The sequence below is a fragment of the Anabrus simplex genome, chromosome 10, assembly GCF_040414725.1.
Source record: "Anabrus simplex isolate iqAnaSimp1 chromosome 10, ASM4041472v1, whole genome shotgun sequence".
NCBI lineage: Eukaryota > Metazoa > Arthropoda > Insecta > Orthoptera > Tettigoniidae > Anabrus > Anabrus simplex.
The window spans coordinates 49,139,582-49,165,711 of record NC_090274.1 but is presented as its reverse complement, the minus strand read 5'-3'; the positions used below and the strand labels follow the sequence as shown (position 1 = coordinate 49,165,711).

Below are 26,130 nucleotides of genomic sequence, written 5' to 3'. Positions count from 1 at the left end.
ATATCATGAGAAATGAATTGAACAGTTTTAAGGTCTCTCCATTATATAAACTCTCTGTATTTTCTCAGGTTAGCTGGCTGTTATAGGGGAAACACACACACCTCAAAATCAAGAAGGTTAGGAAAACTGAGCCCTCTTAGCATTCAGCAATTCAAAATTGGAAAACTCTTGTACGTTTCCCTGTTTACCTGCATAACCAAACTGCTAGTTCATATAGGACATTTGAATAAGTGCACCTATATTATCATATGGAACTAAAAGTTAGATCAAAAAGAAAAAGTACTTAAGGACATTGAATACTGGTACAAAATTATTTCAATGAACAATGATATACCAGGCGAGTTGGTTGCACAATTTGGTAGCTCATAAGATGATTTTCCATCATTTCCCATTTTCACACCAGGCAAATGCTGGGACTGCAGCTTAATTAAGGCCAGAGCCGTTTCATTCCATGTCATCTATCACATTACGTGACTTGAAAATCATCAGGAAAAACTTGATTTGAAAATGCCTCCTGCTCTGTTAGATATTTATTTTTTACCTTTAGGGTACTCCGCTTGCATTGTATTGCATTATATTATTTAATTTAAAATATTCATCCATGTATCTTCATATTTGTTAAACAATGAAGTGAAATAATGGATGAGGATTGTATAACTTTAATTGCTAATTGACAATTCATATGGCTGAAGCTCAAATTCCTATGGATTTTTGGGTTGGAATTTTCAACCCAAAAATTACTTGAATCAGAATGGCATCAGGGACCCCAGAAATAAATGTAATATGCTGAAAATGCCATTTTCATTGAAATGGAATAGGCAGTACGGGAATTCAGAAAGTATAGAGAAAATAAGATACTAATTTTGATATATTTTGTAGTCTGCACATTACAAGGCTGATCACACAATGGAACCCACTACTTCACTGGGTTGAAAACCCTTGCATATGTCTTTGGTGCCTACAAACATGGTGGAATCACTTACCACCATTGTATTTGAACCATGATTGCTGATGCCTTGAGGAGGGAATGTCAACACAAAGCACACGAGGAAGTCCATATATTTCTGCTGCTCAGTGGTTCCTCTAAGCAGACAGATATGAAAGGCATTCCAACAGCTTCAATTCATTGACTCTTCTGTTAGAACTTAGGCCTCTGAAACCCAATCAGCAGATGTTCATAAAGAAAAGTGTAACATGTACAAATCCACAATTCCACACTGCAACAAAAAATAGAATTTAGCATCTATAGAAGTGGTTGGAAGGAGAAAAACTGACTCAAGTAAATCAGTTCAGTTATTTGGGAAGCATCATTACATCTGATGGAAGGTGTGAAAAGGACATCCATTCTTGAATAGCCTAGGCTAAAGAAGCTTTCAATAAAAATAAAAAAAAGCCTGTTGACCTCCAAGGAAATATCCCTACCAGTAAGAAAGCATTTCATTAAGAGCTTCATTTGGAGCATTGTGACCTATGGCTCTGAAACCTGGACTCTATTAAAGGCTGAAAAGAAAAGAATAGATGCATTTGAAATATGGTGCTGGCGTCGAATGTTACGAATTCCCTGGACTCACAGGCTAACAAATGAAGAAGTTCTCAAGAGAGCTGAAGAAACCATCAGTCTAGAGAAAATGATCGTGCAAAGAAGATGTAGTTGGATACTCTGGCATTCATCATGGTGCACCACACTGCTTGAAGGGAAACCAGAAGGAAAGACCAGAAGAGGACGACCAAGAGCAGGTTTCCTCGATGACATTAAAGGGCGACGTCCATATCAACCAATCAAGCAGCTGGCTCAGGATAGAAGGTCGTTGGATGAGGACATTGTCATGCTACCCACCAACCATCAGGTTGAGGAGAATGAGAGAGAGAGAGAGAAGTAGTGAGACATGGCTGGCAGTAGAGGCTCAATCAATTTGCACTGTTCTGTAGACTGTTCAGATTTGATAAACAAATTTATGAACACGGTAGCTTTGATGGCTGCACTCCCGAGGAACCATTTGTATAAGATCAGCGAACTGTAAAACAAATGCTTTCGACCATCTTATTGGTAAAGACGTGTGTGTTTGGAATGCTTTGTCGACTAACAATATTAATATTGGGATTGTTGAAATGATTTTTGTAGAACTAACTAATACATAAGAGGGCTATATCATGAGAGCCTAGATTTTTTTTTTACTTGTACCCTTACAAACAATTTCAAAGTAATTCAACAGTATACATTTTCATGAGAGACAATAATATCTACTCATAATTTATGAGTGAACTTGAGAATAAAATATAATAGGTGTAATTTGCAAACAAATCCGTAACTCCATACTATAAAAAAATTATTATAATATAGTGGTGCATGTGTAATAATTATAATGTAAATATAATCATTTTGAAATAACGCTAGAAAACATTACAAACTGGGAAAATGTTGATCAAATATGTATCTCATTACATAATACATATTATGAATGGTTAAAATTGGTTCCATAAAAAAGAACATTGCAACATGTCCCATGTAGAATGCTATTCAAGCAAAGTTTCTTCATTTATTGTTCAGGTTTTAATTTTTTAAGTGTAAAGTAGGCAGTCATTGATCCAAGACCTAATTAATTGTATCTTTAGAATGTTAGACTGCAACTTAATATTTTGAAGAACATTCTCAAATTATGTAAATAGTGATAACATAATGTATTTTTCTTTGTTAAGTGTTATTTCACTGTTTCATATTGAACCAGTCTTCATGATCTGGAGTAGGGAAAGGTACAGGAGAGACAGTTACAGACAGACATCCAAGAGTTGCAATGTAGACACGAAACAAAGTACAACACCGCTCATCAGGAGAGTACATATTATGGACAATGAGAAACATGAGCTGTTCGTGGGATGAACCTGATATCCGTATCAAGTACGGAAGGAGATTTTACTTAACAAATAAAAGTATTTATATAGTCTGCCTTTGAAAGTGATAACCGTCAATTAAAAATGGGATTTATAACATACAATGGAAGGAGATTTGCTAATGCTGTTTTGTTACCATTTTCCTTTCAATTCACAAATTTTTGTGATGTCAATGGAAATATCTCCTGAAAGTTTTTAACATTAAGAATTTCATTTTTATATAAAAGTAAATATTCCTTCAAATATTTGCTTTGCATTTTCTAATCAATTGAGGGAATAGTACATTTTACAAGAATTACATTATAGGCAGTTTCATCGTTCAAATGAAAATCCACAGCCTGTTTCCATTCGTTTGAGTGGGTCAGGAACGGAATGAATGAAGCCCCCCATCTAGCAGTGAGGATAGAAATTGTGCCAGCTGCCGAAGCCTGTCGCATTCTTCTGGGGCAATGATTAATGACTGAGAGATGAAATGCACTGATATTAATGAGTTTCTGGAATGAAAGATAACAGGGATAACAGGAGTACCCAGAGAAAAACCTGTCCTGCCTCCACTTTGTTTACTGCAAATCTTACATGGAGTAACCAGGATTAGAACCAGGGAACCTAGCGGTGATAGGCTGGCATGCTGCTACCTGAGACATGGAGGCTCTTCATCATTCAAATACGTATTAAATTTTCAAATGATATGTCAAGTGAGGAAAATTAATATATGGCTTATTGCGTTTAAGATTATAATAATGTAGCCCTTTGAAAATCTAAGTACTGCGCTTAGTAGCTTGATATGCACTTTACATTTAATTTCATCTGATTTCATTTTACATTGGAAGTGACAGCCGTTGAAATGATACTTTGATCTACTCTGTATGAGGAAATAATTTTATTCTTATCAAAAGAAACATCATACATTTAGCTGTTAGAAGCCGCTGTGGCTCAGGCAGCAGCACGCCAGCCTCTCACTGCTGGGTTCCATGGTTCAAATCCCAGTCACTAAACGTGAGATTTGTCCTAGACAAAGTGGAGGTGGGGTCGGGTACTCCGGTTTTTCCTGTCATCTTCCATTACAGCAACACCTTTCCAATACCATTTCATTTCATCTCTCACTCACTAATCATTGTCCAAGAGGAGTGCAACAGGCTTCAGCAGCCGGCACAGTTCCTATCCTCACCGCTAGATGGGGGCTACGTTCATTCCATTTCTGACCTGGTTGAAACAGGCATTGGATTTTCATTTTCATTATAACCATGGGTGCCCACAGGATCTTTTCCAATGGGGGGCACATTAACAATTTTCTTGAATATAAAAACCAATATAATGTCAGTAACATTAAATTGTGTACAGAAATTTCCGGTTTTATAACAGCTGCTAGATGACTGTCAGTAAGTTCAGTTTATGAAACAATCTGGTATGATATTAAACAATTGAACATCAACCTTTTTAGAATTCCATAATTTCACAATTCCCCCTTCCCCCCCCCTTGCAGGCGTCCATGATTATAACTGTTAAAAGTAATATTTTTGTTGACTAAGAAGTAAAAATCAAGTGCTGGACCACTATTCGAAAAAACCTGATAATGTATTCAATTCAATTTGTTTGTTTTATAATAAATGGTCTACAATTTTAGAAATTTTTTAGAAGGTATTTGAAATGTTTAACATAGTTAAGATACTGTACAGTTGCTAAATGTTCAATATTTAGCACAAATTATTGTAAACTATTAAACAGAATTACATTCTAAGTTTGTAACTAATCTCTGGTGTATGTGAACTGTAGGAAAATGTCTTACTAGTCCAAGATATGTAGTTAAGTATACCATAAAATGTTGGCATATATATTTATTTACTTAAAATTTTACTTACCAACTAAATAAATGGATAAATGCACTGTAGAGCCATTGTAACATCACTCACTTCCTATGACCAGACATCAGGTATCATCCCATGAACTCTAGTATAATATATTGCACATCGTCCCTCTAAAATTTGAAATAAAAAATCTTGTATACTTTTTGTAACATGATCACCTAAACATTACATTTCTGACTGAACATATGCTCACAAACTTCTCATCACATATTTTTCCACGACTAATGGGAATATATGTAGGAACAGCTTCTGAAATATGTAGCTTGTTGGGTTTTGTACTTACTATCACATGCTTCAATAAATTTGATTTGTTTTGGTAGTGTTCATCATTTTTGTTCTAAGTGGAATGGTGATGTATATAAACCATTATATTTCTGATATGAGGAGAATAGAATATTACGTTATACGAAAAACAACTTTAATGGAGATAATTATTTTTCAGAATCATTTTGAGAACTGAGTTTAGGCACATAAGTTTCTAGTCTTTAATAAAACTTGTTTCAATGTCTGACAATAGTAGGAAAAAAAACCTTTTACTTTGTATTTCAAGCACCAATTAACATCATTTCCTCATTAAACTTGAGGAAAGCTATCAGAATATTGTTGAAAGCCCCAAGAAAATATTGTGGCCAGCATCATACATGATTTCATAATACGCTGAAGGCAATGCATCTTCCAAGAAATGGCAAATGTTCAATTCAAAAATAGTTTGGAACGTTAGTTTTGTAAAAGAAATTATCTCAAAATTATACCATACATTAAAGAGCATACCCCGAGCATGGATAGCTGTACATAAACCAACAAACATGACAAATATTCTTAAATTTACCAATATTAAGAAGGGTGAAGGACTGAAGAAGATTGAGACGATGATTAAAGATTCTTTTCCATAACAGAGATATAATACAGCAAGAACAGCGACGAAATCCCATGAAACACGCAGAAATACATACCAATATTTAGGATTAATAATAATAATATTATCATCATTATAATATGGTGTTGCATCTATAATAATTTAATGTAAATATAATAATTTTGAAATAACATTAGCAGCAACCACTCACCCTGTTTCTCCATTACAAAACAAACAACTCTTCTTGCCTTAACATTCTTTCATAAATATAATAGACTATGAGGTGACGTTTACCAAGAACCTACCGGGAATTGTATCATCTCTTAAATATAATTTGTTGTTGTATGGTAACTCGTTTGATAGGTCTAAGATTTAGGAGTGTGAGAAACAAAGCACGGTCTTCAAGAATGGCATGGAATATGGCAATACATGTAAACTGACATGATTAATGTGTGAACATAGTCACGCAATAGAAATTTTCTTAATAGGTATTTAAGCTGATATTAGCAGTATCATTTGTCTTTGGAATCTTGAAAATTATGGGGGTATATAAGTCCCTCTTATATTTCAAGAATGGGTATTTTTGGAGTAGTATCTAGGGAGGGGGAGGGGGAGGGCAGGCAGTTAGTGTAAGTGAGGTTCAAGAAGTAAATTAGCTTCAGATCCTTTGAAATACAGTAGTTGTGGTCTTTAAATTGTAAAAACGCCTGTGGATAGTTAAACAACTGCAATGTCAATATATGCCTCTGGTATAGAGCTTTATTTTGAGGTGAAGAATAGAACTCTGATCCACTTTATAAATACAGATCATAGCACTTAGCTGTGCACTTGCCCACTCCTCTCCTCTTACATACTTCTTGAGTGCAAAACATTTTCCACAGTACAAGACACTGATTTAGCAGTGTTTGAACACACTACTGGGAGTACTGGCTTCTTGTTTTCCCTTGGGTTCCTGTGTTATCCTCGATATAGTTGCAAATAAAATTGTATTTCCAGCTTCAGGACTACTGATTTCAATCATATAATATATTTATAAACATAAAAGTAAATTGGTCAGAAAATCGTATATTGAAATTTTCAGTGCATGAGGAATTTTTGCTTTTCTGGCCAGAAATGATTTTCCCGTGAAAGAGAAAAATATAGAAAAACATCTGAATTAAATCTTTCAGTTCTTTCTTTGAGTTTACCCAGAAATTGACCATCTAAATTTCATTAACTGAGGTTGGTCACTCTCACCAGCACAAGACACAGTATTTTTGGTTTCCGCCATTACTGTGTGTTTGGGTATTATTAAAATGCTCAACAACAGCAAAATGATGATTATTTGAAGAGGCTAAACCATGTGGTCATCTGTTTCTTAGCTTGCTATTAATATAGATTCAATTAAGGGGCGCTAGTGGCAGGTAAATATAAGATGAGGTGAGATAGAGTTTGCAGTGGGCCCAGTGAATGTAAGATCCCTACACTAATTTAAAGTCCATAAGCTTAAAAAGATTTAATAATATTAAGTGAGGAAGTACTCTGTAGCAGTTACAGGCCTGAGAACCTACTTTAGAAAATGTCAGTGTATTCAGCATGATCCTCACATCGATCATCACCCCTTTCCTACCTCATCATTGCCACAGCAAGGTGTACAGCCAGCTGCCAAGGTCTGTATTTAAAAATAGAAAATAGAGGTTGTAGATTTTGATTAAAGAGCACCCTACATATTTTGAGTTATATAAAAAGGTCTGTGGGCAATTACATTTCAGATGAAAAGAGGATCAGTTAACGAGGAAATGTAATGTTGCTAATATCGACAGATTTCAACTTCAAATATATTTCATCAAGTAGAATATTGAATCAATTTTTAAATTGCACATCAATTTTTATATATGTAAATATTACATAATGGCCATTTATGCAGAGAATTTGGAGAAAATAATTCATTGATAGCCTAGAAACCAACTGGCAACACCTCCATTAACTTGGGAAATCATAAAAAAGAGCGTGATGGACTCCACTTGAGTTGAGTACAACTCAGAAGGTTACATAGGTAAATGCCAATGTTTTCTCAGCATGGGAAGAATCCCTTTCTGGACAGATTACTAATCTGTTAAGAGCAACACTCCACAGTCGGTCAGCGGTTGCAGAGTAGGCTTTGGCCTACAAGCGACCACGGCTTGTTCGTAGTCCGACAGCTCTATACTCTGACCGACCAATCGAGCAGAGAAAGGGTGGCTGTGGCTTTACACCTCTGGATTCAGGGAATGGAGAGGGACTGGTCCCCTCTGTTGGCTGTCCTAAGAATGGTTTTCTGTGGTTTTCCATTCTCTAGGACATGGCTGCCAACCCTCTCTTCTTCACCACACAACTCCATCACTACCACAATCTCATGGGCTGAGAGACAATGTCGCTGTCTAAGAAGCACACCTTTCCCTTCAGCGGAGGAATGAAAATAATTTAGTAGTAGTAGTAGTAGTTGTAAGCAGTCTTGGAAAAGCATGCCAGTTCAATTGATGAGCCCAAATGGAATGCCCTGGTTGAAACGCTGCATACTCACATGGCCTAAAAACCCAAAAGCTTGTTTCTGTTTCAAAAATGGGCAATTATCTCATCCTATTTTTGTATTCTGAATACTCTATATGACTCTTAAGAAATTCAGAATATTTTAAGAAGAAGAGATTGTTTTTATATAATTTCAAACATCTTATTATTTAAGATTGACAATTCTTGTATTTTTATTTATTTGATAATATATTGTTAGTATGTAATTGAAATCAAGTCTGCAGATTATTTGGTGTACTTTTGGTTGCTGATTACAAGAATGAATGTGGTTCTCAAGACATGTACAACAGATTAATTAATATGGATTAAATAGTTTTTTTAATTAATACTGACAATGCAGGCATGTAACATCAACAGTAATTTTTCAGTGCTGTGATTATTAGGTGATCCTTCTGTCAGACAGAAACATTAAGCCTTTAACAGACCCCTTGGTGTTATTTGACAGGAGTAGGCTATGTGCCAACACTGGGTTTTATCTATTCGTTTTCATCGTCATCATGCACCCAGACATGCAGCTCGCCCATGGTCATTAACTAGAAAGACATGCACCAGGCCACACATCATCATCATCATCAATCAAGCAAATTCTGGGGCTGTATTCTAATTGACTGATTACCGTACTTCCTTCCTGCCTTAGCCCTTTCTCATCCTATTGTCACCAAAAGCATATCTGAGTTTATGACGTGTTAAACCACTAGCAGAAGACAGACAAACCATTATTGAGTACTGTCAAGGCTGGATTCATGTGTTTGTTTAGCTGTTACATGACACATGGTTCAATGTTATTTTCTGTTGCCAGCTAGGAAAAACATTTTGTGTTATAATTGTTCACTGGAGCCAATGAGTAGTGCTATCTTCCCAATGATGTATTTCTTCTGCGTGTTGCATTATGCTGCTTCAAATTGTTATGGACCACATTTAATCCAAAGAGTGCATACCTGAAGAAGAGTACTTTGTTTAGAACACTCCCAAAAGACCATACAAACAAAATGGCCTAGCCACCACCATGTGGTAGTTACACTAAGCGTTTTCAGACCTTGTACAAAATCTAGATCTTCTCTACATAGTGAAGCAAATGCTCTACTCTATTGAGATAAAGATTAGGCCTTTTCCTATATGAACCAAGCAATGTCGTAAGCTGTGCTCAGCTGAATATCTTGTGGATGGTATTATCTTACCTGTCAGTGAAATGATTTTATTTCATTATTATTGTACCGGAAAATGAACATATATTTTGGTTGAGTGGGAATCTCTCGAATGACATTACAGACATTTATATATGTTTTTATCAGCCACCAACTTCTGTATTAAAAGCTGGAGTGAGTAGAACCTGATAATGTTCTAAACTTTTATTTTACATTTATCTTGACTTTGGTGAATTATAAATTATTGTCAACATTTTAATAGAGTTCAATCAATCAATCAATCAATCAATCAATCAATCAATCAATCAATCAATCAATCAATCAATCAATCAATCAATCAATCAATCAATCAATCAATCAATCAATCAATCAATCAATCAATCAATCAATCAATCAATCAATCAATCAATCAATCAATCAATCAATCAATCAATCAATCAATCAATCAATCAATCAATCAATCAATCAATCAATCAATCAATCAATCAATCAATCAATCAATCAATCAATCAATCAATCAATCAATCAATCAATCAATCAATCAATCAATCAATCAATCAATCAATCAATCAATCAATCAATCAATCAATCAATCAATCAATCAATCAATCAATCAATCAATCAATCAATCAATCAATCAATCAATCAATCAATCAATCAATCAATCAATCAATCAATCAATCAATCAATCAATCAATCAATCAATCAATCAATCAATCAATCAATCAATCAATCAATCAATCAATCAATCAATCAATCAATCAATCAATCAATCAATCAATCAATCAATCAATCAATCAATCAATCAATCAATCAATCAATCAATCAATCAATCAATCAATCAATCAATCAATCAATCAATCAATCAATCAATCAATCAATCAATCAATCAATCAATCAATCAATCAATCAATCAATCAATCAATCAATCAATCAATCAATCAATCAATCAATCAATCAATCAATCAATCAATCAATCAATCAATCAATCAATCAATCAATCAATCAATCAATCAATCAATCAATCAATCAATCAATCAATCAATCAATCAATCAATCAATCAATCAATCAATCAATCAATCAATCCAATCCAATCCAATCCAATCCAATCCAATCCAATCCAATCCAATCAATCAATCAATCAATCAATCAATCAATCAATCAATCAATCAATCAATCAATCAATCAATCAATCAATCAATCAATCAATCAATCAATCAATCAATCAATCACCCAGGTGAGGGATCCCCTATCAGATGTTCACCTAATCTTGCAGAGTGTGATAGGTGGTGGTATACAATTTCTAACCACTAGATTGTGTGCCAAAATTCTGGGTTTAATTCCAAACCTCTCCTTCATGTTTACATGACCTAATCCATAATGTCTCTTTTGCCTTTCATTGAAAGGGGGCCAATAATTCATGCCAATATTGATAATTGAAACATATAGCCAAACAAGCACAAACTTGATTAAAGAAGGTTTTTGCTTTACAAGTTGCTTTACGTCGTTACGACGCAGATAGGTCTTATGGTGACGATGGGAGAGGAAAGGGGTAGGAGTTGGAAGGGAGCAGCCATGGCCTTAATTGAGGTACAGCCCCAGCATTTGCCTGGTGTGAAAATGGGTAACCACAGAAAACCATCTTCAGGGTTGCTGACAGGGTTCGAACCCTCTGTCTTCTGAATACTGGATACTGGCTGCACTTAAGCGACTTTAGCTATCAAGCTCAGTGTAGGGCATCTTCAGTGAAAAGATTGAGGCCTCTTCTATTGTGATTCATACTGTTTCTGGTTGTGTTAAGTAGAGTGGAACAGTAGGACATGAGCACCGTCTGTCCTAGTGAATGCAGCATGAACTGAAGTGTTTTTAGCCATTTACTTATTGTTTCTCCTTCAGAATTGCTCACTGGCACTTGTCCCTTTGTTCAATCTTAGATGTACTTTAACGTGTATTTGAGAAACACAAATTTCTTGTTTCCAGATATTTTACTGTGTATTGGCAGATTTCTTTTGAATGCTCTGAATAACTCTCAGTTATAACTTGTTAGGTACCATGCTTCATATTCTGATCTCTGAGGATAGTTCAGAACTCTTGCTCATGTCCTGTGAGCCTGGCCCCTTGTGAACTTCTATGCAATTCTTTTCATGACAGAGTGAAGTCAATAATTGCTAATGTCTTGAAGGAGGTCTCTAGTGAGTATAGTAAACAGAGGATGCATATAAACATGTCTCAGTGATGCATCATAGACCCTGCCATCAGGTTTGAGACCCATGAAAGCCAACCTGAAGATGATTCAGAGAAACTCAAAATATGAGCCAACAATCGAGTATTATAAAGAGAAATATTGTCTGAAAACTATTACAATATTTGGTTTGATGACGCGGGCAAGTATTCATTTATAGGAAGAGGAATTAAGGAATACAATCATTTATCAAGGGAAATGTTCGATAAATGTCTAAGTTCTTGGGAATCATTAAAAAAAAGAAAAGACTAGGCAAACAATTGATGGGGAATCTGCCATCTGGGTCATCATCATCATCATCATCATCACCACCACCACCACCATTATGAATTCCTTTCAGCGAGCCAGGTAGGATGTTTAAGAACTATGTGCCTCCATTTATTACAGTCCTGGTATGCTTTTCTCTCTAGGGAATCCCATGTATCTCCTCTCTTCTCTAGGTCTTCTCTTATCTGATCTAACCACCTTTTTCTAGGTCGTCCAATTCGTCTTTGTCCCGGAACGATCTTTTCAAAATACTTCCTGGGTGTTCGAGTCATCTGCATCCGCTTAATGTGTCCTAGCCACTTCAGCCTTGCAATACTCAGCCTTTCTTCCATGGTCAGGTTGACCTGCAGGTGTCTTCATATCTGATCATTCCTAATTCTGTCCTTTGTTCTCTACAGCTGATCTAAGGAGTTGGGTGGCAGCCCTAAATGCAGTTCAAAGAATGAATTATGTAAGTCTGCAGGTGAGTGAAATTAAATCCTTGAGGAGCAGAATAGGAGTTACAAAAAGTGACAGAGCAAGAAATAAGAAAGCGAAGAAAGTATTGGATGAGCAGTTAAAAGAGAGAATAGGAATATGTCAACAAAGATGATATTAGTATGTCAAATGAATGGAGGACCCAAGGATACCCAGAAGATGCCAGCGGGAAGACCAAGAGATAGATAGTTGAAGGAAGTGAAGAACTGTGTCGAGAAGAGAGAAGACGGCTGGAACAGAGTGGCAACGGAGAGCTGCGTTTAGGAAAGTATAAAAGCAAAGTAATAGCGCTGAGAAATATTTTACTCAGTCACAATTTCTAATTACTTTTTCAGCAAGTAATCAGTAGAAAGGAAAACCAATGAGGAACTCCTCAATTTCTTAAATTAGAAAGAAGAACTTCTAACAACCATCAAGGAACGAAAGCTCAGGAACATTGGGAACATCACGAGAGGTGAACGATATGAAATTCTCCAACTCACCATCGAGGAGAAAACTGAAGGAAAACGATTTGTGGGGAGACGGAGAAACTCCTGGCTTAAAGACCAGTAATACCAATATAGTTGGTCTGTTATTGGACATTATAAATTTTCCAACTAGCTCATTCATGGTTCCCAGTGTGCTAAGTTGGGTTCATCAGTTGGTAAATAGCAACACCTACTCAGAAGAGGCCAGCGGGAAGACCAAGTGATAGATAGTTGAAAGAAGTGAAGAAAAGTGTTGAGAAGAAAGCAGACATTCAGTGTTGTGATCAAGATTACTCTTGTAAAATAAATCTTTTTTTTTTTTTTTTGCTACGGGCTTTACGTCGCACCGACACAGATAGGTCTTATGGCGACGATGGGATGGGAAAGGCCTAGGAGTTGGAAGGAAGCGGCCGTGGCCTTAATTAAGGTACAGCCCCAGCATTTGCCTGGTGTGAAAATGGGAAACCACGGAACCTAATATACCATAAATAATGTTTAATTTTTTCTTCTTTGGTGTTTAGGAAAGCACTGCCTGTTTCGCAAGCACAAATAATTTACTAAATTTTTTTTAGCACAGACACATTAAGTTGCCGTCATCATGAACTTTCAAACTGATTGCTCCCAAAATGTTTATGTGTCACATTCTTGTTTTTATTATTTTTCAGGGACAACTGCTTCAAAATATTTATTGAAACAGGGGAATGGAAACTCCTTGAACCCTTCACCATCACATGTTTTTTCAACAAGCTGCGAGTTAACAATTACGTGTGCATCGTATACTCATGCCTTGTAAAAGTGCTGGGGCTCCAAAGATGCCAAATTCTCTATACGACTTATATTGATTACTAACATAACACAATTCAAATTTTATTTCAAGGAGTAGATTAAGATTAATTTTGTGAAAAGTAATGCTGTGCAAGTAATTTGATAACCTTTACTTAATTACTTCCCAATTCTGGAAATGATGATGAAGTTTATATTCTAAACAGACCTGTCTAGTGGCTGGTAATTCTGATTAATGATGATTCAAGATTTTCCCATCGTAATTTTCTGTCTTATACAACATGATTTGAAATTATTCCAAAATAATTTATCATTTTATCATGTAAATGTCTTATCTGCTGTAAGAAGATAATACCATCCATGCTTATTCATTCTGAAATAAACTTACAGCATTTGAAAACAAATAAAAATAAAGAAATACCGTGTTTTGTTCTCACGGAACTAACTTTTCTTCTCTATCTACAGAACTGTACAAAATACCTTATCTTTTTTTAAATCTTACACTACTACCAGACAAAAAAAAAAAAAAAACTGCGACATGCAGTGTTGTGTTCAAGATTACTCTTGTAAAATACATCTAATATTCCATAAATAATGTTTAATTTCTTCTTCTTTGGTGTTTAATCTTTGGATAAATTGAAAATACTGCACCTATAAATTTGGGGAAAGGGGGACAAAGGGACTATGTTCTTAAATATGTTTTAAAAACTTTCTGTTTCCATAACAACAGGTTTGATATTAAGATGATTTTCTAATAGGTTCTAGAATGATATATACTACATCTTCATTTAGGAGTATTTTGTAACAGCTCAGGCCATTTACAACAATATAGGGCAGTGCAAGGGCTGGTCTTCCTTGAACCAGATGTTAATCTCTTCATTTTATAGTTTCTCTTTTAAACGTTTGAACAATGCACGGTGGATTTCTTACATATAATAAGTCTCTCAAACATTCACACATTTATTATAATAAACTGGGTCCTTAATAATGTGTGAATAAACAATACATTCAACAGAATTCCTACTACAGAGTTTATAGGTTTGGTTTTTAAAATTTTCAGTTCATTTGAATGCTTCATACAGTAGGGTGACCAGATTTTCAAAACTGTAAAACAGAACATTTCAAGATTTTCTTGACCAATAGAAGAGACAGATCGAGACACATGTGAAAATTTAGAAACTAGCCGGAGGCTATAAAATGAAAACCTGTACCATTATTTCAAAAGTATTGTCCAGCACTGTTGAGGCAGTTGCCTCACTGCGACACAAGGCGGTGAATGGCTGTGTCGTATAATTCCTGGAGCTGTGTTGTGAACCCTTTCCGAACATACTGCTTGACGTCTGTGTCCGAGGTAAATCGTTTGCCTTTCAGAACCTTCTTTAGCTCACACTGGATTTTTTGGGTGGTGACAACCCTGCATGCTTCCACTGGAGACTGCCGTTTTGACTCGGGTTCAAAGTGATGACACCATGTCTTGTCTCCAGCGACCACTCGTGATGGGAACTCATTCCCTTCTTTGGCACAGCGCAGCAGATGTTCAAGAGAGAAAAGTCCATTCGACATACTTGCTATGCTGGTTGAATACAAAATTTAGCAAAATTTCAATCTGTCCTAACGATGGCGTGAACACTTCCAATGCTCACTTTGAGCTCAGTGGCAATGGCTGCTACCGTAACTCGTCCCTTCTTACATAATGAGAGCATCCACCTGCTGGACAATGGCATCGGTAATGTGGTGTGTGTTCCAGACCGTGCATTATTGGCCAACGACATGCATCCATCCCTGAATCACTTGTGCCATGTCTTGACCCTTGCAAAGGACATACAACGAATGCTCTCCGCACATTTGTGCCACTCTGTGATGAATTTTCATTCCCCTCACTCCTTCTGCTGTCAGGAAACACTCTACACCTCTTTGCTCTTCGTTTGAAGCCTCCATTTCACTGTTGTCAGCTCGACTGGGAGCAGTGCTCGCTCTGTCGTCGTGTGGTGTACACCCATGACCTTCCAGCGGCGAGTTTAGGACCTCAGCACTCTTATAGGGACTGCACCTTCTTCCTCAGATAATTACATTACGATCCTCTCAGTGGATATCATTTTATAGCCTCCTACTCATTTTTTTTTTTTTGAATGGCCCTCATGTTATATCTGGATAAGTTATTTCCCACTTTAAACATCAAAGTGAGATGTATTATCAATTTTTGATGTATTTTAAAGATTTTGACTGTGTCTCAGAAATTATTTCTTCCAAAAAATATTGCTTGGGTGTATAACAAACTATAAACATTGATATATTTGCCTTATGACATGACAACTTGCAGAAATACAATGGACTTGGTCATAAAACTCAGAACTGCACTACCATTTCTGATAGCCATCATTCATATAATTTTCTGAAGGAACTAAGTTACTGCATTTGCTCCAAAGGTATTTGATCTTTCAACAAGCTTTTTTTTTTTTTTGTGTTTGTTGTTAGGACAGCTGATTCAGCCGTCATGCCACACGTTGAACCGGGGACGGAGCGAGTAATACCGACGAGTAATCCGCTTGTAACAGTACAGTGCAACACCAATCCGCACCGCTTACAACTGCAAGTAATCGTGGAGGACCAGAGCACAGTATAGGGTACGACACATGTTAAGAGTACTGTACCTGTATTTAATCTGTGGTTATCAAATATGCCTCTATATTTCCTCCACTTGTTGTGTTTTGTAGATAATGGAAAGTATATTAGATAATATTTATGGTGTTAGTTTGATATTTAATCCATATTTAGATGTTATTTATGTTTTTAGAATATTCAAAGGAATTTAAAGAAATTTTTATGGAAATTTGTACCACAAATGCCACAAAAAATGTCTGGTGTATGGCAGTTCTTTGAAATTACTGATGATAAAATATCTGCAAAATGCAAATTTTGCGGCTGCATTTACGCGATGGGTAGTGGCATATCAAATTTGTGGGATCATATTAAGAGGCATTACAAGGATGAAATGAGCAGGTCAGCTTCTCCAGCAGAAAACAACATTGTTGTATTAAGCAAAACAGTTATGTTATGAGAAAAGGGTATTGCGTAAGTGGGTAAAATACCTTTACATTATCACACCAATAATGTGTTTAAACGTGCCGCTACAGTACACTCACTCAGTACAACCGGATGATGACTTCACAACAACAGCTCCACTTATCGAAGAGAGAGAGCATTTAGAATACTGTAGAAACTCTATTATCCGGACGGGAAGAGCTCTCTCTTTTTTTTTTTTCTTTCTACGGCAATATGTTACATAAGCTCTGAGGCTTCATTAATAGTTCATAAATGTACATACTGTGTGTTTATTTTATTGCATTAAAATGTTCAATTAGATTATTCATATAGTTAGGCTATATGGATTTTTGGTTATCTGGACATCCTCTAGTTCCAGTTGGTCCGGATAACTCAGTTCCTATTGTAGTTGTCAATTGCACAGCACACAGATATTCGCTTGCAGAGTATGCCAGATCAAAACATGTCTATTTTTGTGTGAAGTTTCATCTTAATTGGATGTAAAATATATAGTATTGACTAGGAGGATTAAAATAGTTTTATACAATTTTGTAAGACAAATATTCTATCTCGGAATATGACGGTTACTTAACACACCTTTAGTAGAATCTTCCGCATATTTAACATTCAAAGCTTTTACAGCTAGTGCCGTCATGCCATTATTAAAAACAAAGGGACAAAATGGGACCAAAATTAATTAAAAAATGACAATTTAGCATCCCATTTGAGGTTCGTAGGGACAACGGGACGACAGTAAAAAGAAAACAACAGGGACATCTGGTCACCCTATCATACAGTCTTTATGCAGTTCGCAACATTTTATACTTAAATTATCAAGAAAGGATTAGAACAATCTTATACATAAACAGTTCCACTTCACGTGATCATGCATCAGTTATATGTTTTTCATCAAAGTACAAGTTTTGATGTCTCTGGAAGTTAACTGAAACCTCTTGAATACTAAAATGTATCTGTACATAATCATTTTCCATCACAGTCTAATACTATGTACACACATACTTCCTTTCACTTCTTCACCAGGTCAGTGTCACATTTGAAGGCCACAAAATTCAAAGCCTCCTAACAAAGTTTAGGACATCAAACTACTGGAATTATTTTGTCGGAAAATAGGAACGATTCATTCCTAACAACTAATATTCAATCAGTGAAGTAGTTTGCTAAGGTGACATACAATGCCTTAAGTTTTATTTAAGGAATTTTTTGTTTGTCACTTAGATATTAAAAAAAAAAAGATAGTTAAAAGGTTAAAAGCCAGTCTGCATTTTCTAACTAAATGGGAGGTGACTCTCCAACAAATAAACAGTCTGCAGTTGTTGTAAAAGTCCTGTGACTAGTGTACCTGAAACACAACATTGCTTGAGGATGAAGGTCACTCATGTCTGGAGAAATTTAACCTGGAAAGGGAAACCAATTTAGTAAATAGAAAGCAGTGGAATTGCATGTTTAAATTCTTTGAATGTGCACACAGAGTAGAGAGTAGGAAAAAAACCCTGTTATATAAGTTGCTCCTCAGTTGGATAATACCCTAATGGGAGCCCAGTTAGTGTACATTGTTTATATTGGAGCATTACACCGGTCAGCTTGAGGAGGTTAACACTGGAAAGAGGAAGAGCTACATTCAAATTTTAGATGGGAAAGTACCATTTAGAAGAGCTGGAAGTATTGGATCTTTATGAATTTCTGGAACAGATTCAGATTACAGAAGTCCAGGCTCAATATTTGGGTAATCACCACTTTACGAGGATCTTTATCAATTTTAAAATCACACCTGTATTCACAGTAAGTCCCTTTAATGTCCTAACAACCTAATTTCCCAATGTTTAATGCCATAGACTCCGTATTATGTTATTAATTGTTCAAATTTAATTTAAGTTTTTTTATGCAGTTAAAATTTGTCCTCGTGGCGATCCAGAATGTCTGGAAAGTCGTTGAGTTTCTCAATAAATATACATAGAATACACCAACATGAATACAAACATGGAGTTAACACCCAAAATTTTAAAATAACTTACATACTGGAAATATTTGTTGCAAAACAAGCCCTCTCCAAGTTGTTAGCTAAAAGCCTCTCTAGTTCATTAAGCAATATTATACTACACCTGTGACTTCAAATCTCCTTTGAGAAGACAAAATACATGACTAATATCAGAGATGGTCCAGAATGGATGTTAACATACTATGGAAAGATTGGAAGGGTCAAGAAATTTAAGTAGGTATTTGGCTGAAGTAAACCAAGAGAATGTCTTAGAACAAGAAGCGATGAATATCAGTATCCGGAAATTAGAGCGAGCACTCCAATTCATTAAAAACATCTATAATAAGAAGATGCTGAGTTTTGGAGCCAAATTAAGATATTACAGCACTGTCGTTAGACCAGAAGGCTTATATGCTTCAGAGACACTGTGCATGAATTGAAAAGGACAAGTTAATCAACTAATTAAAAGAGAACGCAGGCTACTACAGAAGATCTCAGGCAACAGATGAGTTGACAGGCAGGTTCGATTGACATCCAACAAAAAAGTATACAGCAAGATGGAACCGATAACAACAATTAAAAAGAGAAAATTGCTGTTTTATGAGCACATATTCTGTACGAATAATGACTGGCTCACAAAGAAAATCTGGAATTTTTGTAAACCAAGGGCATCTAAGTTGAGATGGTATCTAGAGTTGAGAAAGATCTGAGAGAGGGGAGGATAAAGTCAATGACAGGGTTAGTTTCAAAAGGATGGTGAAAAGCTATCAGGTTTTTATGGTGGAGGCAGAACCCAGAAGACGGAGAGGCCCTTTACCAGAGGAGCGGAAGAAAGTGCTGATCGATGAGCTCAAGAGGTACTGGCAGGATGTCAAAGCTGGCAGATGAATAAGAAACAGACACTGAAAATGAGATTGGTTGTTAACATACAGTCCATAGAGGCTCAGTTTGAAAAAAAAAAAAAAAAAATGGACTTGGAGGTTACTAGCACATAACCAGAGAATATTTAAGCAGTTTAAATAAAAATAACATAGGTACTCAGAACTTAAAATTTTTCATTTTACCTCAATCATAGTATATCATAATGAGTGAGTAAATACAAAGCACGAACATCTTAGCAAACTACTTCACTGTTAAAGAAGCTGAGGTAAAGATGAAGACATTCTCCAATCAGAACAGATCAGGCTAACAATAACGCAGCGCAATGTGTCAATCAGTCTTCTGGAGGAAGGCATGCTTTTTCTTAACTGTTTGATAGAAATCCACCGACTGTGCTAATGAACGGTTCACGTAAAGTCACACGTCATGAGGCTGACCAGCGCCTTTCAGAGAGCATTCACCCTTCTACCAGAGACTAGTCTAGTCTAAATGTAGCGTCCCAAGGCTGTGTAGAACTCCTGCAGACAGGCCAGCAGCTGAACGAATGTCGGGCGTTCTTCAGGAACTGCTAGCCAGCAACAGGCCATGAGAGCAAATCTGAAATGGGGAAACATCAAGCATTCAGAAAAATTATATCTAAGTAGCACTCAGTCACTCAAATCAAATCACCTATGTTAGTTACTATTTGCTTTTATGTCGCACCGACACAGATAGGTCTTATGGCGACGATGGGATAGGAAAGGCCTAGGAAGTGGAAGGAAGTGGCCGTGGCCTTAATTAAGGTACAGCCCCGGCATTTGCCTGGTGTGAAAATGGGAAACCACAGAAAGTCATCTTCAGGGCTGCCGACAGTGGGGCTCGAACCCACTATCTCCCCATTACAGGATATTGGCCTCACTTAAGCGACTGCAGCTATCGAGCTCGGTAACAAAATCACCACTGATCTCTTGTACAGGTGGCAGATTCCTCATCAGTTGTTTACCTAATCTATATATTAAATGAGTTTACAAAAAACAGCTCTGGCAAATCCGACCGTCCGTTCTACTGGACCAAGTCGCTTCATTTCTGTTTTATTCACTCCAGAATTACCTTCTGGTGAATCACGAGACATTGATAGATCTCTAAGATCAGCCAACTTTGAGTAATCATAAAATAAAATCATTAAATGACCACTCCAATAATTGCACATTCTGTACTTAGCAGGCTGCTCAGCGACTGACATTTTCACTATTATTCTTATGTTACTCCGCCAGTGAATATGCCTGTCCAGCGTGGTACAAATCTGCCCATGCAAAACAGATAGATGTGGCACTCAATGAAAGCTGTAGAATAATTACTGGTATCTTGAAGCCAACTCCTGTTGAGAAAATCAATTACCTTGCCGGTATTGCTCCTTGTGATGTCAGGAGAGAGGTTACTGCTAATAACGAAAGGCTTAAAACAAATCTATTGCCATCACATCCACTCTTTGGATACCAACCTGCCCAATGAAGACTGAAGTCCAGGAAAGCCTTTTTAACATCTTCAGAACACCTAGAAGGATCATCGGACAAAGTCAGGATTACCAAATGGAAACAAAAGACTCCTGGCCTCTTGAAATGGATGGAACCACGGGAAGTGTTGCCTCTCAGTCACACCGAGGACTGGTTGACATGGAGGTCCTTAAACAGACTTAGATTTGGAGTAGGTAGAATCTACAAATATGGAACTTTCCCATCGATACGGCCTTTTGTGACTGTGGTGAACTTCAGACAACCGAACACCTGCTATGCTGCCCCCTGTGTCCATCAAACTGCACAATGGAAGACTTGGTGCTGGCCAGTCCAAATGCCCTTGAAGTGGCCAAATTTTGGGACGAATCAGCGTGACGTCTGTATGGCATATAGTGGTGAAGACCTTTTACTGATATATATATGTGTATATAGTTTGTTTCTTTTAAATGTAGTATTATTCTATTGTACTTCTGATTTGAATATAGAAAGATCCTGAGTAATATCATTGCATGCAGCCATGTTTGATTAATACCTGTCAAGCCAGAGAGTATACATTTCCTCTGATCATGGAAGAATACCATTCCCTGCTAGATATTCTTTGATTCTTTTAACCTTTCCCAGCTTCCAATTACATTCAACAGATGGCAGAGCATTCCTAATAACTTGCATGCTGCTGAGGGAAAAAAGTCTAAGTACAAACAGACCCCATCATGACATATGCCTTAGACATTATCTGTGAACACCTATCGAAGGATAACCTAGCTACACTAGAAAGAGTGAAGGCCATGTACCTTAAAAAAGTTCCCTGTTTGGCAAAAATCTCTCATTCGAGACTAACCTATGAGCTCACAAGACAACCGTTCTATATAGAAGAACTGCGATTAGAAATACCATTGCCTTCTACGACACAATACCGAGCTTTACATCAAGAACTGCAGGATAAAAAAAAGCAATTATATGGATCGATTTTTACCAAATAGATGACATAATGGCAGCAGAATGGATTAATTCTGACTACGAACTGCGGCATACCATAACACGCTTCTTATTAAATGTTCATTAAACCATTGAAAGGAGCCTCTGCGGCTCAGATAGCAGTGCATCGGCCTCTCACCGCTGGATACCGTGGTTCAAATCCCGGTCACTCCATGTGAGATTTGTGCTGGACAAAGCAGAGGCGGTACAGGTTTTTCTCTGGGTACTCCAGTTTTCCCTGTCATCTTTAATTTAAGCAACATTCTCCATTATCATTACATAGCATTTATCCATCATTCATAAATCATCTTGGTAGTGGCGAACCCATTGTAATAATAGCCTATATACGGTTCATTCATTCCATCCTTGACCCAGTCAAAGACTGGAAAACAGGTTGTAGGTTTTCATTTTCAAAACCTTTGAAAATGGCAGGCAAAACAATATGACAACGACAGGCATATCAAGACGAGTTATTTGACCTGTTTATAATGAATATTGCAGAGCAGCACGGGTCCTCTAGTCTTTTCTTAAAAACAATTTCAAAGTACAGTAGAACCTCATTAATCCGGGCCCCATTAGACCAGACTTCGCTTAATCCTGACAGCCGTTTAATAATAATAATACATAAATGCAATTACAGTGTAAAGCTGAGTTACGAGCACAATGTTGTAAACTACGCAGGAGGAGATCACTGAAAGTGTGATCGCTGCAGAAAACTCTGAAATGGATGAATATGACCGGGATGAAGCAGGTGTTATTATTAACCCTAAGCCAAAATTAAAGACCATCATTAAATATGTTGAAGATAACAACAATTAAAACACATCTGCATATGATGAACATTTGAGGCATCTGCGTGAGTTAATTATTAAAGAAATTAAAGTCAAAGGAAGTCAAGAAAAGATCAGCAGTTTCTTCAAACCAGTGAGCATGTCAGGTGTGGTCAGTGAAGGTGTGAGTTGATTGCCATGTTCTAATTCTGTATTACACTAATCATTCTGTATTTTGTAGGGCCTAATAGTGTTTTACAAGGTTTTACAAGGACTAGGTCAACAAGAGATCTAATATTATATTTTGTATACTAAATAACATTTGTATTTATTAAATTTGAAATACTGAACTGTGCATGTTCTTGTAACTGAACAGAGTGTTTAAATATGTGCCAAGGCTCATTTCGTAAGTTATTTTGTTTGATTCAGACTTTCATTAATTCAGGCAATCTTGAGCCTCAGTTAGTCCGCATTAATGAGGTTCTACTGTAAATTATTCTTATAAATGAGTATTGGTCCCAATTTGTCCTCTAGAATTCCAAATTTATCTTCATGCTGTGATCCTTCCTACTTATAAAAACTCCATTTATGCTTACTCATCTACTAATATCATTCCACGCCACCTCTTCACCTACATCTTCTAAGAAAATATCTTCATAGGGGTAATCACATAAATGGTATTGTAAATAAAGGGTACAGATCTCTGCACATGGTTATGAGAGTATTAATGGGTTGTAGTAAGGATGTAAAGGAGAGGGCATACAAGTCTCTGGTAAGACCCCAACTAGAGTATGATTCCAGTGTATGGGACCCTCACCAGGCTCACATGATTCAAGAAATAGAAAAAAAAAATGTACAGAAAAGCAGCTCGATTTGTTCTGGGTGATTTCAAATCAAAGAGTAGCATTATAAAAATATTGCTAAATTTGGGCTGGGAAGACTTTGGAGAAAGGAGACAAGCTGCTCCACTAAGTGGTACATTCTAATCTGTCAGTAGACACATGGCATGAAATGACATTAGTGGACAAATAAGTTTGAGTGGGTTTTTTAAATGAAGGAAAGCTCACAATATGAAGATAAAGTTGGAGTTCAAGAGGATAAATTGGGGCAAATATTTGTTTATAAGAAGGAGAGTTAGGGATTGGAATAATTTACCAAATTCTTTGCAATTATTTCAGAAAAGACTAATCACAGATAAGGCTTTTTGCAGATGATGTTCTACTGAAAATTTAAACATCAATCGGCAGGAGATCACAGTGAAAGAACATACCAGTATTCAAAATGTGGAGCCTCTTATAACATGGACGGAAGTGGAAAGTGCCTTAAAGAACATTTGATTTGATTTGATTTGATTATTTTATCATCAACAGAGTTATTAATTCTCCAATTATGGATGATATAATACATTCAACAGCACTTACTACTACTACTACTAATTATAACTAAGCAATATATAATATATACATATTTACAAAAATCATAAGAAAGAAAGAAAAGACATGAAAACAGAAAAATGTTTATACATTTGAAATGACCGAAGGAAGGAAGAATATATAACTTTCAGTTACCAAATGCGCAGTACAAGATACAAGGAACACTCTATCTATGAAGTGTCCATATGATGTCTGCAAATTTCAGTAGCTGATTAGTGAAATATATCCACTATCCTGCTAATTTCGTTCAGGGATCTTAGGGCCTGCATAAACCAACAGTTTCTGTGTGATTCCGTTCTGCACCTGGGTAAGTGAAAGGAGACAGCCTGTCGGGTGTTGCGGGAAGGAACTTGAATTGGTAGCAGCTGGAGTAAATTGGGACAGTCAAGGAAATTACCGACACATTTGTGTATGAAACATGCATTGATATACCTGCGCCTAGTCCTAAGAGACTCAATACACATGTTTGTATAAAACAAATCATAATCTGACAACGACAGCTTGATACCCAAACACTTTTTACTGATCCATTTCGAGAATCGGATCTGTACTCGCTCAAAGGTAAGCATTGACATGATCAAGTCTGCTGGAGTGCAAGGATTGCGGTGGTTGTTTAGAATCCTAAACACCATTTGTAAAAAAGGAAAACTACTCAGAGATTGGGCTAAAGGAGTCATTGTCCCTCTATTTAAGAAAGGAGACAGATGGAATCCCAACAACTACAGTGATATCACTCTTCTATCTCATGGACTCAAGATAATGGAACGAATCATAGAACAGAGATGAAGAACTATCATTGAACCATGGCTTGAAGAGGAGCAGTACGGTTTTACAAGGACTAGGTCAACAAGAGATCTAATATTTTCTGTAAGGATGATAATGGAAAAACACTGAGAAAAAAAGGAAAAGATGTCATGTTCATTTTCCTATATATTGAAAAGGTTTACGGTAGTGTACAGAGAGGGAAAAAACTGGGAATGCTTTGAGAATAAATCTATACCACTTGCTTTAATTAATAAAGTAAAAATGCTGTATGAACATTGCTAGAGTTGTATTCAAATAGGCGATGGATATTCGGAGTGGTTTGAGACTAGGCAGGGTGTACAAGGCAGTTTACTTTTTACACTTTTATTCATTAGTAATGGATGGGATATTGAAAAGAGTTAAGAGACTAAACAACAACTCTGAGTATAAAACTCTTGCCTTCGCAGATGATGGGATGTGGGATGATGTGGCCGAAGTACAATAGATGTTGAATGACTGGAATGTTATATTGAACCAATTTGGTCTCAAGTGTTGCCTGTTAGTCAACAGAGCATCTGTACGAACATCACTCTGGATGGATCAAAGTTAGAACAAATACATATCATTTCCGCTACCTTGGCACTGTAGTAACAACAGATAGCTGACCATGTGCGGACATTACTAGTAGAATACAGAATGGAGTACATTTGTATCATCTTTTAAGAAAACTTCTTCAGAATAAGCAAGTTCCACTAAGATCAAAATTGATACTCTACAGAAGCTTCTTTACACCAGTTACCACATACATTCTAGAAACCTGCCTCCAAACCAACAGAAATATCAGAAAAGTACAAGCAGTGGAAATGAAGTTCTTAAGAACTATGATTCAGAAAACAAGGAGGGACAAAATAAGTTGTGATGAGATACACCATCTTGTTCAAATGAAACAACCACTTGGTGAAATCTGTGTCAAAGCCAGGCTGAAATGGCGGAAGAAAGAGGATATAAGGTGAAGACTGTCACAAGCAAGGAAGGCCTGTCTTAAGGAATTTCGTCAATCATACATAGAAGGAAGATGTTCTTGAAGACTTCAGAGTGGGGCGTAGCACAGTATGTTAGTGAAACATGGACAATAACATGCACAGAAATAGACATGCTTATGACTAGGGCCCGGATGTTTATGACACGTCATACAGTCAAACCTGCCCTAACGGACACCCTTATTCAGCGGACACCTCACTATACGGACAATTTTCTCG

General features: G+C 36.6%; 1 protein-coding gene across 1 annotated transcript in view; it reads right to left on the bottom strand.

Moving 5' to 3' along the window:
• Nucleotides 1-19,941: 19,941 nt before the first annotated feature.
• The window catches only part of Drl-2 (Derailed 2), a 942,221-nt gene continuing 936,032 nt past the window's right edge, over nucleotides 19,942-26,130 (bottom strand). The window contains exon 13 of the mRNA XM_068229325.1: nucleotides 19,942-20,053. Coding sequence (XP_068085426.1) covers nucleotides 19,942-20,053 — 112 coding nt within the window. The remainder of the gene's footprint in view (nucleotides 20,054-26,130) is intronic.